At 44.0% G+C, this 16,799-nt stretch overlaps 1 protein-coding gene across 1 annotated transcript; it reads right to left on the minus strand.

The window, feature by feature from the left end:
* Positions 1-15,850: 15,850 nt before the first annotated feature.
* Positions 15,851-16,099, minus strand: UV8b_07196 (uncharacterized protein; the record flags this gene model as incomplete). The annotated part of the gene is made up of 1 exon (XM_043144693.1): positions 15,851-16,099. One exon carries the CDS (start codon positions 16,097-16,099, stop codon positions 15,851-15,853), a length of 249 nt encoding a protein of 82 aa, XP_043000628.1.
* Positions 16,100-16,799: the final 700 nt, after the last annotated feature.

The following is a 16,799-nucleotide window of genomic DNA, read 5'->3' on the forward strand; positions in this document are numbered from 1 at the left end:
TAGTAGTACTAATAAGCAAAAGAGACCAAGGGGTGAACACAAAAAGGTAGGGTAAAAACAAAGAAGTAAAAACCCGGGCTTATAACCTATTGCAATTCTCAAGGTCACTATAAAAGCAGAGCCTTACTAGCTAGCTAGATGGCACGAGACTGTCTGCGACCTGTGAACTAATCTTAGTATAAATACTAGATTTTTCACTAAATCTTAAGACTATATAAGTGCTATAAAGCAGGGCAAGTGTAAAGGCAAGGCAAATATAAGATAACCAGAAAACGCAGGGAAGGTAAGAAGTTAAGAGGCATATAGTGCATTAACAGACTCGATTGTGCTACCCTTCTACTATCTAGAAAGAAGGGGGAAAGCTATCCTATATATACACTGTTAAAATCCTATAGTAGCCTACTAGGCTGCTGGCCTTATGCCCTACTGGCCTACTAACCTTTTGGCCCTTATACCGCCTCTTGGACTTACGGTAGTCTTACCAACCTTAGGCCTTTGCCTTTTACCTTAGGATTTTCAGTAGATTATTTACTGTATATCAAGTAAGGTAGGCCTTATTAAAAAAGGTGTGGCATTGCTAAATTAGCGTGGTTGCCTACTAGCGTGGTGGCGGCCTACTAGCGTGGTGTGGCATTGCTAAATTAGCGTGGTGGCCTACTAGCGTGGTGGCTAGTCCACTAGTATGGTGGTTAGTCATTAGCGTGGTGACTAGTTACTAGTGCGGTGGTTAGGGTGGTTGGAAAGGCTGGATATAGTAGGGCTGCTGACGTATTATATACGTGGCATAGCGAGCATTACGGGGAGCTTTCTTACTGGCTTCCCTGGATGCCTAGGCCCACCCCTCCTTCGTGTATATATAGGATAGCTTTCCCCCTTCTTTCTAGATAGTAGAAGGGTAGCACAATCGAGTCTGTTAATGCACTATATGCCTCTTAACTCCCACCTTCCCTGCGTTTCTGGTTATCTTATATTTGCCTTGCCTTTATACTTGCCCTGCTTTATAGCACTTGTATAGTCTTAGGACTTGGTGAAAAATCTAGTATTTATACTAAGATTAGTTCACAGGTCGCAGACAGTCTTGTGCCATCTAGCTAGCTAGTAAGGCTCTGCTTTTATAGTGACCTTAAGAATTGCAATAGGTTATGAGCCCGGGTTTTTACTTCTTTGTTTTTACCCTATCTTTTTGTGTTCACCCCTTGGTCTCTTTTGCTTATTAGTACTACTAATATAGCTATCCTTTGGTATCTTCGGCTTACCTTTATTAACTTTGGCTTACCTATTATTACCTTTGGCTTACCCTCTATTACCTACGGTATTACCCTGCGGCAATCAACGGCGTACCTAACGGCAACTTACGGCGTAACCTCACGGCACTTTTAGCGTAACCTTACGTTATTTTTGGAGTAACCTACGGCACCTACGGACTTTATAGTGTGATATCTATCACACTATACCACTGTATAACACCTTTGCACCTAGTGCACGACACCCACTGCACCATACGGCACCTGTTATACTCTCCCACTTATAGCACTTTTGGTACGGCACTTACGGCACCTTTATATTACGGCACCATATAAGCACCTTGAATACCAACGCTATAATACGGACTTGCACAACGCCTACGGCATCCGTGCTTTTTTATATTGAGACCTGCCGCTATATTCTGCGGTTACCTTTTATAGTAGGCTACTAGCCACTATATTTACTAGCTGTCTAGCTAGTTACTCGGCTATTTTACCAGTTATTCGACTATTTTGCTAGCTATTTAGCTAGTTATTCCTCTGTTTTTACAACTATCGGCACCATTTTTCAACGGATTTTTAAACCCTTTTTGCCCACTATGGCAGAGTCAGGATCCTATAAGGTCCCTGAATCCGATACTGAAGTTGATACTAATGCACAGCTACAGCTAGATATAGACGATATGAAATCTCAGATGAATATACTAACTGACCTTATACAGGGCTTAGTTACTAGGCAAAATAACGACACCCAGGCTACCCAGGCTACTAATAAGAAGCCTACTAAAGCTACTAACGCTGGACCTTCCACTAAGACGACTACCACTAAAGATGATGATAGTGAAGCTGACGTTATGGAAATCGACCAACCTTCTACGCCTATAAAATATAAGGGTAAAGAGCCTATTTATACAACGCCACCAACAACTATCACCAACCAAATTAGTGATGGGGCTATTAAGGAATTAGCTAAGACTGCCAACCGCTTTAAGGAGTCCCAAAAGCTAAAAAGCCCCTATAATTTCGACCAGTGGAAGCAGGCCCTTACTATACAACTTAGGGCCTTTAAAATAGCTAACTTTGTTAACGACCCCTCTATAGCAAGGCACTTTGATGAGTCTGAGCAGGCACTTCTACTACTAATGCTAAAGAATAGCTGTGGTGAAGAAGCTGCAGAGGCTATAGACTGGTGTAATAACCCAGAGGAAGCCTACCTTCTGCTAGTGGCCCAGTACTGCCACTCACCAGAAGTACAGCGGGCACACTTATACCCTACCTTTCACACCCTTACCTTTACCGGTTATAAAGGCACTTTAGAGGCGTTTAACAGCGAATTTAACAGCTATATTTCTCGCCTCAGGATTTTAGGTGCTAAAATCGACTCTTTCGACCAAGTTAACCAGTATCTTTGGGCTGTAAAGGGGGTATTTACCCGCTGGACGGAACGCCAACGCTCTATGATTAGGGCTTATAGCGCCCAAGGTGTTATTAACAGCAGCAAATTTAACCTCCAGTATTTTATGGTTGACCTACTAGAAGAACAGCGTTCTAAAGGGTCTAATAAGGTGGCTGCTAATAATAACCCCAAGCAGCTTAAGGCTTCTAAGGACTCTAAGAATAAAGGGTCTACTAATGCCGCTTCTACTAATAATAGCAAGAATAATTCTACTAATAATAGGAAAAAGAAGCAGCAACAGAAGAAGAAACAGGACTCTAGCAGCAATCAGCAAGATGTTAAGGCCTTTATTATAGGCAACTATAATACCCAGGATACTAATATATCCTATTCCTCTTCTTCTACCACTATATCCACTGATAACCAGCCCTTAGCTATAAGCTATAGTGCTAAATCAGGTGGTAGGACTCCGAAGGATGCCCTCCTTTACAATACAGGCTCTACTTGTCATATTGTTAATGATAAGAAGCATTTCACCACTTTTCACCATTTTGAGAAGGGTGATAAGCCTGTTATTACTACTGGTGGTGGCCCTATTTCCCCTACTGGTTGGGGCACAGCACGATTTACTGTGCTACAGGGCATTAACCCTACGAAATGGGGTATTATAGAGCTTAAGAATGCCCTATATATTCCTACCTTGGATATTAATATTATTAGCGGTGTAAAGCACTATGCCGCTAAAGGGGTATTAATTAAAAATCAGCTTTGGTCAGCAAGCCATAAATGCATCGGCATTTTTAACTTCGAAAAATACGGCTTTTTCCTTCCACAGAAAGGAATAGACACACCACTACTGCATTAACCTTACAGCCATTATACTAACAATATAGTAGTAGAAGTCCCCAGCCCTACTAACCCTGCTGATTATAGTGATCCTGAGGATACTACTAATACCCCTATTCCCGCTACTACGACTAGCGATGTTCCTACTACTGCAACTAGTAAGGAACCTATAGAGGCTACTAGCCCTACTACTAACTCTCCCGCTATTACGACTAGCGAAGAGCCCGCTATTACGACTAGCGAAAATCCCGTAGTGGCTATTAGCCCTACTCCTGCCCCTGTAGCTGCTGATACAGAATATCAGAAGTTATTACAGTTAGCCGGCATTTGGCATGTACGGCTAGGGCATATAGGTATTCAGCTACTTAAAAAGACTTGTGCTAATACCCCTGGTCTTCCTAACCTTAATAAGGTTAAAGATGCTGATTTTCGCTGCCTAGCCTGTATACAGGCTAAGAAGGTTAGAAGACCTTCTAAAGATGCGATTCCAAATCCAGCTAAATGCCTGGATATTATAGAAGGTGATACTTTTGCTATATCACCTATGCCATATAACAAACGACCTGTTGCCCTTATATTAGTAGACAGAAAATCCCGATTCCGCTGGCTTTACTTACTACCTAATAGGGAAGGCACTATTGTATTTAAAGCATTACAGAGCTTTATACAGAGCCTACAGGTCAGATATGGCAAAACGCCTGTTGAATTCCACTATGATGGTGGAAATGAAATCAACAAAATGCTTAGTGATTGGCTTGTCGAACAGGGCATAACTTTTAATACATCTTGCCCCTATATTTACGAACAAAACGGCCTAGCTGAGCGGTCCATTAGGGTTATAGCTGATAGACTACGTGCTACTATGGCCTGGTCAAGGCTACCATCTAACCTCTGGTCTGCTGTAATTACTGGCGTTGTTATGCTAGTAAATATAACAGCTGTTACTAACAGACCTTCTAGCCCCTATCAGGAGCTACTAAAGGATTACGACCAGATAACACCGGAGCACTATCCTGACCTTATTAACCTTAGGGCTATTGGAGCAGCTATTGAAGTGCTTATACCACACGAAAAGCGTGTAAAAAGCCGCAAATTAGCGCCCCGTACCGAGCCTGGTAGGCTCCTTGCTACTCTAGGTAATAATACCTACCTGGTCTACCTTCTAAAAAAAAAGGTTGTTACTAAAACAACTTTTATCACCTTTATCCACCAAAATGAAGGTATTGGCCCTATTTCTAATGGCCTGGAAGGAGACTTTCATAGAGGGCAAAATATAGGTTCAGAGGGGGTATCTAGCAGAGAACCTGCCATTTTACTGGATGACCTAGAAAGCATTCCTGACCCTACTAACTCTACTAACCTTACTAACATTACTGACACTAATGTTATACCGGATGACCTGGAAAGCATACCGGACCCTACTAATACTAGCGTTATTAACACTAATGCTACCTTGGATAACCGTCCTATAATACAGTCCCCGGCTACGGCAAAGGATGACCTTATAGATATCCTTACTAGCCTTAATCCTACCGATATTGCTAGCCCTGCTGGCCCTGCTGGCCCTGTTGGCCCTGCTGGCCCTGTTGGCCCTGCTGGCCCTGTTGGCCCTGCTATACCTGCGGGCTCTACTAACCCTACTAGCCCTACCGACTTATTCCCTAATCAGGATTTATACCACCTGATATGGGATTCCTGCTATGCAGCTAAGCGTAAGCTAGCTAAAAAGGCCCCTGATGGTACGCCTAATAGCTGGAAGGATATACTTCGAAGCCCTGAAAAAGACCTTTGGATAAAGGCATTATTTAAGGAATTTGAGCAGTTATTGGATACTAAAGTCTTCCAATTTATTCCTAAGTCTAGCGTTCCTATTGATAGGAAAATTATACGCAATAGGCCTGTTTTTCGGGTTAAAAAGGATGCTAATAATCAGCCTATAAAATATAAGGCTAGATTAGTGGTCAAGGGTTTTATGCAAGTCGAAGGAAAGGATTTTCAGCATACTTATGCTTCTACCTCTATCCCACCTACCTGGAGGGTTATACTGGCTTTAGCTGCTAGTAATAATTGGGAAATAGAGCAGATCGACTTTATAGGCGCCTTCCTAAATAGCGAACTTTCTGAGACTATTTATATGGATATTCCTGATGGATTTCTTGAATTTACAGAGAGCTTATTGCTAACTGATAGTAAGCTTTGGTCTGATATTCAACGGCAACGGCTATTAACTTTACTTAAAGAAGCCGGCTTTAATCCCTCTATTAAGCAAGCTATTTTACTAAAGAAGGCCCTATACGGGCTAAAACAAGCACCCCGCGAATGGCAACACCGGCTAAAAGACCTGATTTCCAGTGAAGGTTTTTTACCTTTAGCCTCTGATGCTGCCGTCTTTTATAATAAGCAAACCAGCACCTTTATCGTTACCTATGTTGACGATTGCCTATTAGTTGGTCCAAATATAACTTATATTAACCAGCTAAAAAGAAAATTTCATAAGGTCTATGCTATAGAAGACCGCGGTCCGGCTTCCTTCTTCCTAGGCGTACAAATTATACGAAATAGGAAAGAAGGTCTATTGTGGCTACACCAAGCCCAATTTATAGCAGAGGTCTTAGCTAAATTCGGCTTACAGGATACTAAACCTCAGCTTATTCCACTTCAACCAGGGATTCTAAATGAATCTAGTGGAAAAGATCTTAGCCCTACTGATCAGAGCCTTTATCAGAGCCTTACTGGCACTATAATGTGGCTTATGATGATAACTAGGCCCGACCTAGCATTTCCTATCCAATACCTTTCTCGGTTTATGTCGAAAGCAACTAATGTGCATCTAAATGCTGCAAAAGGCAGCTTTAGTTACCTTAAAGGCACTGAGAACCTAGCTATTTGCTTTAGTGCTACTAAAAGCAACCAACAGCCTATTATAGCCGCTTATTCTGATAGCGACTTTGCTGGCTGTAAAGAAACCTCTAAATCTACTGGAGGCTTCCTGACTACTATTAATAGTGGTCCTATTAGCTGGCGTTCTAAGCGAGCCTCTTTAGTAGTGCTATCTACTTTAGAAGCTGAATCTGATGCATTACTTGAGACTATCCGCGAGGTACAGTGGCTTTCTAACCTTTGTAAGGAGCTAGAAATTGATATTTTACGCCCTATACCGCTATACTGCGATAACCAGGGCTCCATTTCAAATTCTAACGACCCTAATCAGCACGCTCGCACTAAGCATACGCTATTAAAATTCCGGTATATTAGGGAGCAAGCCCAGCTGGGCTTGGTTAAAATTACCTATTTACCTACTAATAGTATGCCTGCTGACGGTCTTACGAAGCCACTGCCGGGCCCTAAATTTACTAGGTTCCGCGAGTTACTAGGTCTTAGGGCCTGCTAACTTATACTAACTTACTTTTACTAAGGTTTTTCTTATGTTTTTCCTTAGCACTTTTTACTGCATTTTCTTTCCCTATCCTTTATACGATTAGCTTGCTACTACAGTAGCTAATCAGAGGGGGTGTTAAAATCCTATAGTAGCCTACTAGGCTGCTGGCCTTATGCCCTACTGGCCTACTAACCTTCTGGCCCTTATACCGCCTCTTGGACTTACGGTAGTCTTACCAACCTTAGGCCTTTGCCTTTTACCTTAGGATTTTCAGTAGATTATTTACTGTATATCAAGTAAGGTAGGCCTTATTAAAAAAGGTGTGGCATTGCTAAATTAGCGTGGTTGCCTACTAGCGTGGTGGCGGCCTACTAGCGTGGTGTGGCATTGCTAAATTAGCGTGGTGGCCTACTAGCGTGGTGGCTAGTCCACTAGTATGGTGGTTAGTCATTAGCGTGGTGACTAGTTACTAGTGCGGTGGTTAGGGTGGTTGGAAAGGCTGGATATAGTGGGGCTGCTGACGTATTATATACGTGGCATAGCGAGCATTACGGGGAGCTTTCTTACTGGCTTCCCTGGATGCCTAGGCCCACCCCTCCTTCGTGTATATATAGGATAGCTTTCCCCCTTCTTTCTAGATAGTAGAAGGGTAGCACAATCGAGTCTGTTAATGCACTATATGCCTCTTAACTCCCACCTTCCCTGCGTTTCTGGTTATCTTATATTTGCCTTGCCTTTATACTTGCCCTGCTTTATAGCACTTGTATAGTCTTAGGACTTGGTGAAAAATCTAGTATTTATACTAAGATTAGTTCACAGGTCGCAGACAGTCTTATGCCATCTAGCTAGCTAGTAAGGCTCTGCTTTTATAGTGACCTTAAGAATTGCAATATACACGAAGGAGGGGTAGGCCCAGGCATCCAGGGAAGCCAGTAAGAGGGAAGGAGGGGTAGGCCCAGGCATCCAGGGAAGCCAGTAAGAGGGCTCCCCGTAATGCTCGCTATGATACGTTAGCAACCCCGCTATATCTGACCTTTCCAACCACCCTAACCACCGCACTAGTAATTAGTCACCGCACTAGTAACTAGCCACCACGCTAGTGACTAACCACCACACTAGTAGACTAGCCACCACGCTAGTAGGCCACCACGCTAATTTAGCAATGCCACACCACGCTAGTAGGCCGCCACCACGCTAGTAGGCAACCACGCTAATTTAGCAATGCCACACCTTTTTAACAAGGCCTACCTTAAGGCCTACCTTGCTTGATATACAGTAAATAATCCACTGAAAATCCTTAAGGTAAAAGGCAAAGGCCTAAGGTAATGCTATCATAAGTCCAAGAGGCGGTATAAGGGCTAGAAGGTCAGTAGGCCAGTAGGGCATTAGGCCAGCAGCCTAATAGGCTACTATAGGATTTTAACAGTTGTTCTATTCCAACAGTGCAAATAAAATTGCTCCGTACTCTCATTTTCGAAATGGCTCTTAACTTTACAGACCATATCGTTAAAAATAAGGGTATCGCGAATACATTTAATATTATCAAAGTAATAGGTCTCAGCATCGCCGATAAGCATGATTTGGAAGGCTCTAGCTAATGCATTATCGGGCAATCCTAGTAGGCGGCACTTGCTCTTGAAGGATATAACCTTTAGTACAAAAAAATCATCCATTTCGCCGCTATATCTATCCTCTGTACGATAGCTGCGTAAGAGGTCAGATATCTTCTTTAATATATCATTAAACCCGGTTCGGGAATGATCTTCTTGGCTAAACCCTTTTCGGATATGATCTTCTTAGGGGTATTCCGGAGGGTATTCCGGAACGGCTTATCGGTAGCCTTACGGTAGGCTGGCGGGATCTCTAGCTGGGTTATCCCATAACCCAGGTCGGTCTGGGTTTACCGGTCCTCCCATTAAGACGGTCCATTCATCGGCCTAGGTAGGCCGATATTGACGGGAAGGGCTAGGTGCCGTGCCTATTTTTGGCATTATCGGATGAGGCGTTTGGGCCTGCGGGCCGCGATACCGCGATTCGTAATATCTAGTGTCAGGGGCGGAATTAGCGTTGGCTTAGAGGGTATCATCGTCGGGGTCCTCTATTGAAGGAAGCACATCATCGGGGCCTATGACCCGACCTCTATTAGGCATACTATAACCTTAAGGGGCATTGAGATAGCCGCCTCGGCTAGGGGTATAATCCCTAGGGTGATATATTCGGTCGGGTCGGTCTTGTGGGCTATAATCATCGGCCGTTGCATATTATTGATAGCGGGAGCTTTCCCCTATTTCGAATAGCGGCCTATTATAAATAGGCGTCTTCCCTTTTGGTTGTTAGGACCGGCCCCTTTCTTCATCAGTAGGGGCAGGGGCAGGGGCATGAGGCTTCTTCGATGTAGAGAGGGGGACGATAGGTTGTTATGACTGTGATCGTGCCATTAGTGTTGCGAAGTCCCTTAGCGATAATAGGGCTTATAAGTGCCGTAGCGAGAGCCTTGGCGAGGGTATTCGCACAACCGTTGTGGGTGCTCGTGATGATGATGATTGTCGTGATGGGGGCCTTATGCGTATGTGTGAGGGCGTGTTTTGACGCATTTATATCTCTTTCTCGGTATTACCAATGGGTAGTAAGGCTTCCCTAGTAGGGTTGAGCCGGGATAGGAATACATTACGAGCGAATTGCCGGGTTATTTCCTCTTGAGGCCATTGTGGGTTTTATTGCTGTTGAAGGCATTTAAGGAGGGTTAGTGTTGTTAGGGAACCCGATGCTCTAATGTATACGCCGCGTTCCCGTAATGTTGAACGGAAATGCCGTAGAACCTAGTTATTAATACGGCCGAATAGGGCTTCATTCTACTCGCTATAATCCTCGCGGAATTGTTCCCAAAGGTCATCATCCAGGTGAGTGTTTTCCTTATAGGTATCTATAAGGAAGGCGATACGGTTGTGTAGCTATACATCCGTGGCATTATCAGGGTCGATAGGCTCTACCGCGTTAGGCCAATTATCATTAAAGAGTGAGGCAAATCGTTGTATCCTCTTAGGTAGCTCTTATGGCTATTGTAATGAGGCCATGGTGTTGAGAAGAGGGTTTGAAGAGGGGGGGGGGGGATATATTGCAAGGAGTATAAGACTCCCTCTTGTAAGGAGTATAAGATTTGAGAAGGCTTTTACCTGTAGTGGTAGGGTAAAAGAAAGAAAGGGGTAGAATAGGAAGAGGTCATAAATCGTTCTTCCTAAATGCTGAGGATATCTTTAAAGATCGTGATATTCAGTATATTTTATTCTTCCTCGTGATAGACGAGGGGAAGGAGAGGTTACAAATCGTTCTCCCTCTGGTTAGTATAGCTGAGATTGCTCGACTGCCTCTTTGTAGTTAGTATCTTGCTAATCTGTGATGCACCGTTCCTTGCGGGATATTATCCTGTGAGTGGTGGTTATTACTACTAATCAGTGTTGATATAAACTCGGTATACCTAGTTGTACGTATTACAATTCTGAGGGCAAATATAAAGTGAAGCCGGTATAAGACAAGACAGATATAAATAACCAGAAACGCAGGAAAGGTGAAAAGAGTTAAGAGGCATATAGTGCATTAACAAGTTCGATTGTGCTACCCTTCTACTATCTAAAAAGAAGGGGAAAAGCTATCCTAAATATATCCAAGAGAGAAGGTAGGCCCAGGCATCCAAGGTAGCCAGTAAGAGAGCTCCTTGTAATACCCATTATACCACAATATATCCAGCCTTACCATATATTTAAAAATAAGGTCTGATACTTCATATTAAGCCTTACCAAATATTTTAAATAATGCCCGGTATGCCACGTAATATCCAGCCGTATTAAATATTTTAAATAATGCCCGGTGTGCCACGTAATATCCAGCCGTATTAAATATTTTAAATAATACCAAGTGTGCCACGTAATATCCAGCCGTATTAAATATCTTTTAAATAAGGCCCGGTGTGCCCACGTAATATCCGGGCATATTAAATATTTTTAAATAAGGCCCGGTGTGCCCACGTAATATCCGGCCGTATTAAATATTTTTAAATAAGGCCCGGTGTGCCCACGTAATATCCGGCCGTATTAAATATTTTTAAATAAGGCCCGGTGTGCTCACGTAATATCCGGCCGTATTAAATATTTTAAATAAGGCCCGGTACGTCATATGCCGCCTTACCATATATTTTAAAAAATAAGGCCTGATACGTCATATCAAGCCTTACCAAAAATAAGGCCCGATAGAGGCCTACCTTATTTGGTATACAGTACTAATCCACTGAAAATCCGGAAGGTAAACGGTAACAGCACAAGATTGGTAAGACTACCGTAAGTCCGGTGGGACAGTCGTAAGTCCAAGAGACGGTGGAAGGGCCAGCAGTCTAGTAGACTACCGTAGGATTTTAACATACGTAGGGTCGCGCGCGTGGTATCAGGTACCGTGAGGTCACGAAGCAATAGATTCTATTGCTTTACTTATGACTACTATCTCAAAGGAAAGAAAAGAAGCAAAAGAGGGTAATTACACGATATGGCCTTTTTGTGCGTGCCGTGGTCACGTGCATCGGCGCGGTCGGGCCGGGCTGCCCGCGTGCCCTACCGGGCTCAGGGGCACAGGGGTAAAAGGGGCAAAAGTGGCCACATCGTGCGCAACGGGTGTGCGCGGCACATCCGTCGCAATGTGCCCAATTGGTGCCCAATTGGGCACCTTGCGACAGCGATTCCGACATCTTTAACTTCCACCTTTAGTACCGGCCTAGCTTATAAGCCTAATGCCCTAATGCACTCTTACGACAGGAGTAAGAGGCAGATAGTATGGCACTAAGGTTTAGCTAAGTCTTTTAACCATTCTTTATCTCTACTATAGAGGCAGACCCAATAGAGGTCTAGCTAAACCCGATAGGAGATCGACCGACTATAAACCTAAATATAATAGAGGATATACTGATAGCTGTTACGAGCTCGGGCTACGCCCGCGCTATAATGTGGCTAGGACTCGGGCTGCGCCCGTGCCTAGCCTAGGTAGGGTTATATGAGTCAGCGGCACGGGGTCACAGGACTACGCTAGGACCCTGACCCGTGCTAACGTATGGTTAAATAGACTATCGAGAGGCCCTTATTCGGGTCCTCTCTCTTTCCTCCTTAGTCTATTTAATATATTTATTCGACGCCTATTCGCAATAGCCCTAGGGCCAGTCCTTTACATTTAAATAGACTCTCTTAGCCTTACTATTATAACCTTATATTATAGAGCTAATAATGCAGGCTATATAAGATATCGAGATAAGTATACCTGGAGAAACGGGCCCAGACAACCCGAGACTATAACGGCCCTAACGTAATATATATACCCGAGTGGAGTAGCTCGCAATAGGGTTATAATATATAGAGGCGCAGATGCAGACTAACGTGCAATACCTTACTGCTATTACCGCTTTGCTGTAGACCCTTCTCGCGAATTAGTTAAATAGCTCTTAAAATGCCACCCAATTGGCCCTAGTCGTATAATAGAATGACCCCCTCCCTATTGCTTAAGATACCTAGCTAAAGTATAAGCCGATCCCGATGGGGGACCCCTTTAATAGCAAAAAGGCTATATTTATAGCCTGGCGGACCTTTATGTAATATAAGCTCGAGGTCGATAAGGACTTTATTAGAGATAAGAAGACCTAATAGATGTTTATCTTTTAGAACCTATTATCTACAGTCTAATTATAGGTTGCGGCCTTCTTTAAAAATAGTGCGGCTTACGATTATAATATAACGAAGTTTTTTAAGTACCTCTAATATCTCTTTAAGGACCTACACCGGTAGGATCGCACTATTACTAAGCTTAAGTACTCTTTATGCTAGGGCCTGAAGGAACCTTTTGCCGCCTTCTTTATGCGATTCGAGGAAAAACTTATGCTTATAGGCGGTCTTAGTTAGCCCGAGGAAATTAAGCTAGAATATCTCTAATCGGCGCTTAATACTCGTATAGCTAATAAGATTATTAGCCTTAGGACCTCGGTACCGGCGCGAATACACCCCTAAAACAGTCAAAAAGTTGCTAAATCAATCCCTCACCTCGTCTTACCCCATCCGCCGATGGCGCATCGGCACCGGGAGGAAGGCGCGGTCGAGGCGGCGGAAATTATAGACTTAGACGGAGGAAACAGGGGTGGACTCGAGTCGAGCCACCATAACCACCGTGTCACTATCGCTAACGACAATCACGGACGAATCAGCGGCAACGTCGCATAAACTAATATAGGAACCCGAGAAGAAACCGAATTGCTTGAACAATATTACCAAAAGATCGCAGACTATATCCCGGCAGCTACACTAGGAAATGTGTGGAATGCTATCACTAGCCTAGTCGATAGCATTAAATGCATTAACCGAACCAATCCCGCCCCGAATCCGAACTCGAACCTCATTACGACTAATAATCTGGAAAAAGTAGTAGAGAGCGCTATAAATAAAGCTTTTGCCTTAAAGACCCCCTCTGGAACGACCTGGGCCAGTATCGCTGCCAAAGGCATACTAACGACTGCACCACCCAGACCGACCACCTTACTTGTACCGCCGAGAATCTACTGTGAAATAATTGTTGATATAAACTCGGGGTACCCAGTTATACGTAGGGTCGCGCGCGTGGTATCAAGTACCGTGAGGTCACCGGTCAAAGGTATGATTACTTCTTTGATTATGACTGACTAACTAAGAGGAAAGAAAGGAAGCAAAAGAGGGTAATTACACGATGTGGCCTTTTTGTGCGTGCCGCTGTCACGTGCATCGGCGCAGTCGGGCCGGGCTGCCCGCATGCCCTACCGGGCTCAGGGGTAAAGGGGCAAAAGGGGCCAAAGTGGCCACATCGTGCGCATCGGGTGTGCGCGGCACATCCGTCGCAATGTGCCCAATTGGGCACCTTGCGACAGCGATTCCAATACTGGCAGCTTCTCTTTTTATAGAAGCAAACATCGGAATCGCTAGGATGTAAAGCGCACATATAGAAAAGAAAGTGCGGCGCGGTCTCGGCAGGTTGTGCCGCCGATAACGCTATCGCGCCGCGCGGCCTCATACCGTACAGCCGGTATGTTGAATATCGCAGCCAAAACCAAGGGGCAAAAGGGGCAGCAGTAAACGCAGTAAAAGCAGCATTGCACACAACATTGAACATAGGAAAATCCACACACTTGCCACCCATAATATCACCAATCATATCTAAATGTAGTCAGACATTAACTGGCCTCTTCACCCACCCTTCCACACGTATAACAGCCTGATTTCGGTCGACAAAGGTCTTAAGGGCTTTATTAGGCGTTCCCTTAGTCATTGCATCGGCAAGATTATTATTCCCATTAATCCAACGGATCTCATATATCTCCTGGCGCTCGTATGACTGCCGCAGGGCCATAATATCTATTATGAGCCTCTTTTCCTTAGTAGTGCCTAGCTTGACAAGGCATTTATACAACAAAAACGAATCCGTACACACAACCGTAAGGATCTTCGGCAATCCTAGCCTACTGGTAATCATATTGAGGGTCGTGCCTATCGCATATACGATATCGACCCCTTGTACCATACTATACAGCTCCGAAGCGAGTGCGCTACATATTACACGCTTACTTTTTGTAGAGCTATAAGTAACGATATTACCGGTCAGCAGGAAGGTATTAGCATTATCCGTAGGATTGTCCTCTTTATTCCCTAGCATAATAATATAGCCAATCTGGGAGCTTAAATCTTTATTATTAGCAAAGGATCCGTCAATAAATACAAAGAGTTTAGCTATAGCAAGGGCCAGATTGATGTACCGTAAGCCACGATCCTGGTTATCGCATTGCCATTAAAGGCGCTTATTCAATCTCGCGATATCCTTAGGGTCAGGTTGCTAGTATTATGCTGCGATAGATAGGTCAAAAGACGCCTCGGGCTGGCAGACTATAGCTATATAAGCGCCGCGAGCGCGTTATTCGATATAATTACGCTATACTATAGGCGTATTCTTGTCGATGGTCGCGATCTTCTTGCTTTAACCTTTCTGGCATAACGTCATTATGCCGTCAGAAGTAGCCGTCAGTATGCATCCGTTAAATATCAGGGGCATAGTTGGTGATAGCTTCGTCTTGGGCTTGGCGTTGAAGCCTGCCTTAGTAAGCTCCAATTCCTCCCGTTGGAAGAAGGCATCGTCACTCAGGCCGAAGGTATCGTCAGTCTACATACCTACAATGCCGAAGCATATGGCATTACCAGTATCGTCGGATATTAACAAACAGGGGTCATAGGTTGAAGTAGTCATGCCCAACTTCTCACGATAGTGCCGGAAGTACGTCGCCCACCAGTAGGTGCCTGCCTTAGCTATTCCGTATAGTGGCTTTACCACTTCCATAATCGTATTATCGGGGTATTGATGCGCTATCTGCTTAGGTAGCTTGGCGATAATCGATCTATTAAAGGTGGTAGATAACTATACGTAAGCCTATGTGATATCACATATCTAAAGGAATAAGCTATAAGAGCGTTATAGTGATGGGGCTAATAATATGAGTAACCGTTAACTAGCCTATTGGATTGTGGGGGACTGAGTCAATATTAATTGCTTTTTATTATCACTATAGCCTTATATGACGAGTCGTGATTTCTTATATAGCGTATCCGTGCCTTTGCCCTTAATCTCTCGTACTATACGTGAGTTAAAGAGACGTTGGGCTCTATATTTACTGATATTAAAGGTAATAAATCGGAATACATCGCGGGCTTATAATGCTTCTATTTCTATACGGTTAGACTATTCGAAAGGGGCTCTAGGGGTTATAATCTTCCCTTCCCGGCGTAATTAGCTAGTAAGCTATAGGTCGGCTTGCTCTTTTGCGGTTAGGAAAGAGGTATCGATAACGGTATTAGAAGCGATAGTATTAATAAAAGCCTCTTCTTGGTCCTCATTGATCATAATATTGGATATTACCCTTACTAGTGATAGTGATAGTGGCCTGGCTTAATCAGAGCCAGTAGCTAGTGACGGATATATTACGGCTGCAGGTGTCGATAATGTCTCGGCTGCAGGTATTATCGCGGCTGGAGGTACGGCTGCAGCCGGAGCCGGTATCCTGACTTCTAGCCGGCCGGGGCGGGCCGGGCCTTCGGCATAGACGATATCTTCGGCATCATCGGCAGCGGGATTATCAAAGTCGTGGTTATAAGGCTTGACGACCGTTGACCGGAATTTAACGGGGCTATATAGCATCTGCACGATACAGGTCTCACCTTCGAGGCTGATTAGCCGGTACGGCCCGTGCTATCCACCCTTTTCTCTCCATACCCGTACATCTGACTATAGGGGTAGTCGGTGGATAGGCCGGGTATCTGGGCCGTTCCGTTAGGTGAGGGCATCGCGAACCTGTTGCTTAGCGAGGCATTTCCTAGCTTCGTCAGTAGCCTTTCGTAGCATTAAGGCGCGTTATGATACTGATAAGCTAGGTGGTAAGTCATCCGTAAGTCGAGGATACGCTCCAAAGACTAATAATATAAGCACTAGACTATTAGGTCTAGCCGAGTCATTAACAGCCTTTATAGCAAGCTATAATTTCTATTCCTTTATTATTAGATCGCCTACTTTATCACTAACGATGGTATAGGCTCTGCGTAATGGGGCGTGATATCTTTCGACTTTGCTAATACTATTGTAGGCTTCTACAGGAATTTCATCTATATTAATAGATAGAAGCCGGGCATTATGATGGAATTTAGCGGAGGCGAAATTAGGGCCAATATCGTAAATAATCCAATCCGGTAGGCTAAGGTAGGTATTAATCCAGCATTCCTTAAGGGCATTCCAAACATCTTAGGCCTTCTATCTTTATAGATTAAGAAATCTAGCTGCCTGGAAGCTTATCGCGGCATCCATAATGTGTAATACCGGCCGATTATTAATATAAAGGATATCT

This window comes from Ustilaginoidea virens, chromosome 6 (assembly GCF_000687475.1).
Source record: "Ustilaginoidea virens chromosome 6, complete sequence".
Lineage (NCBI taxonomy): Eukaryota > Fungi > Ascomycota > Sordariomycetes > Hypocreales > Clavicipitaceae > Ustilaginoidea > Ustilaginoidea virens.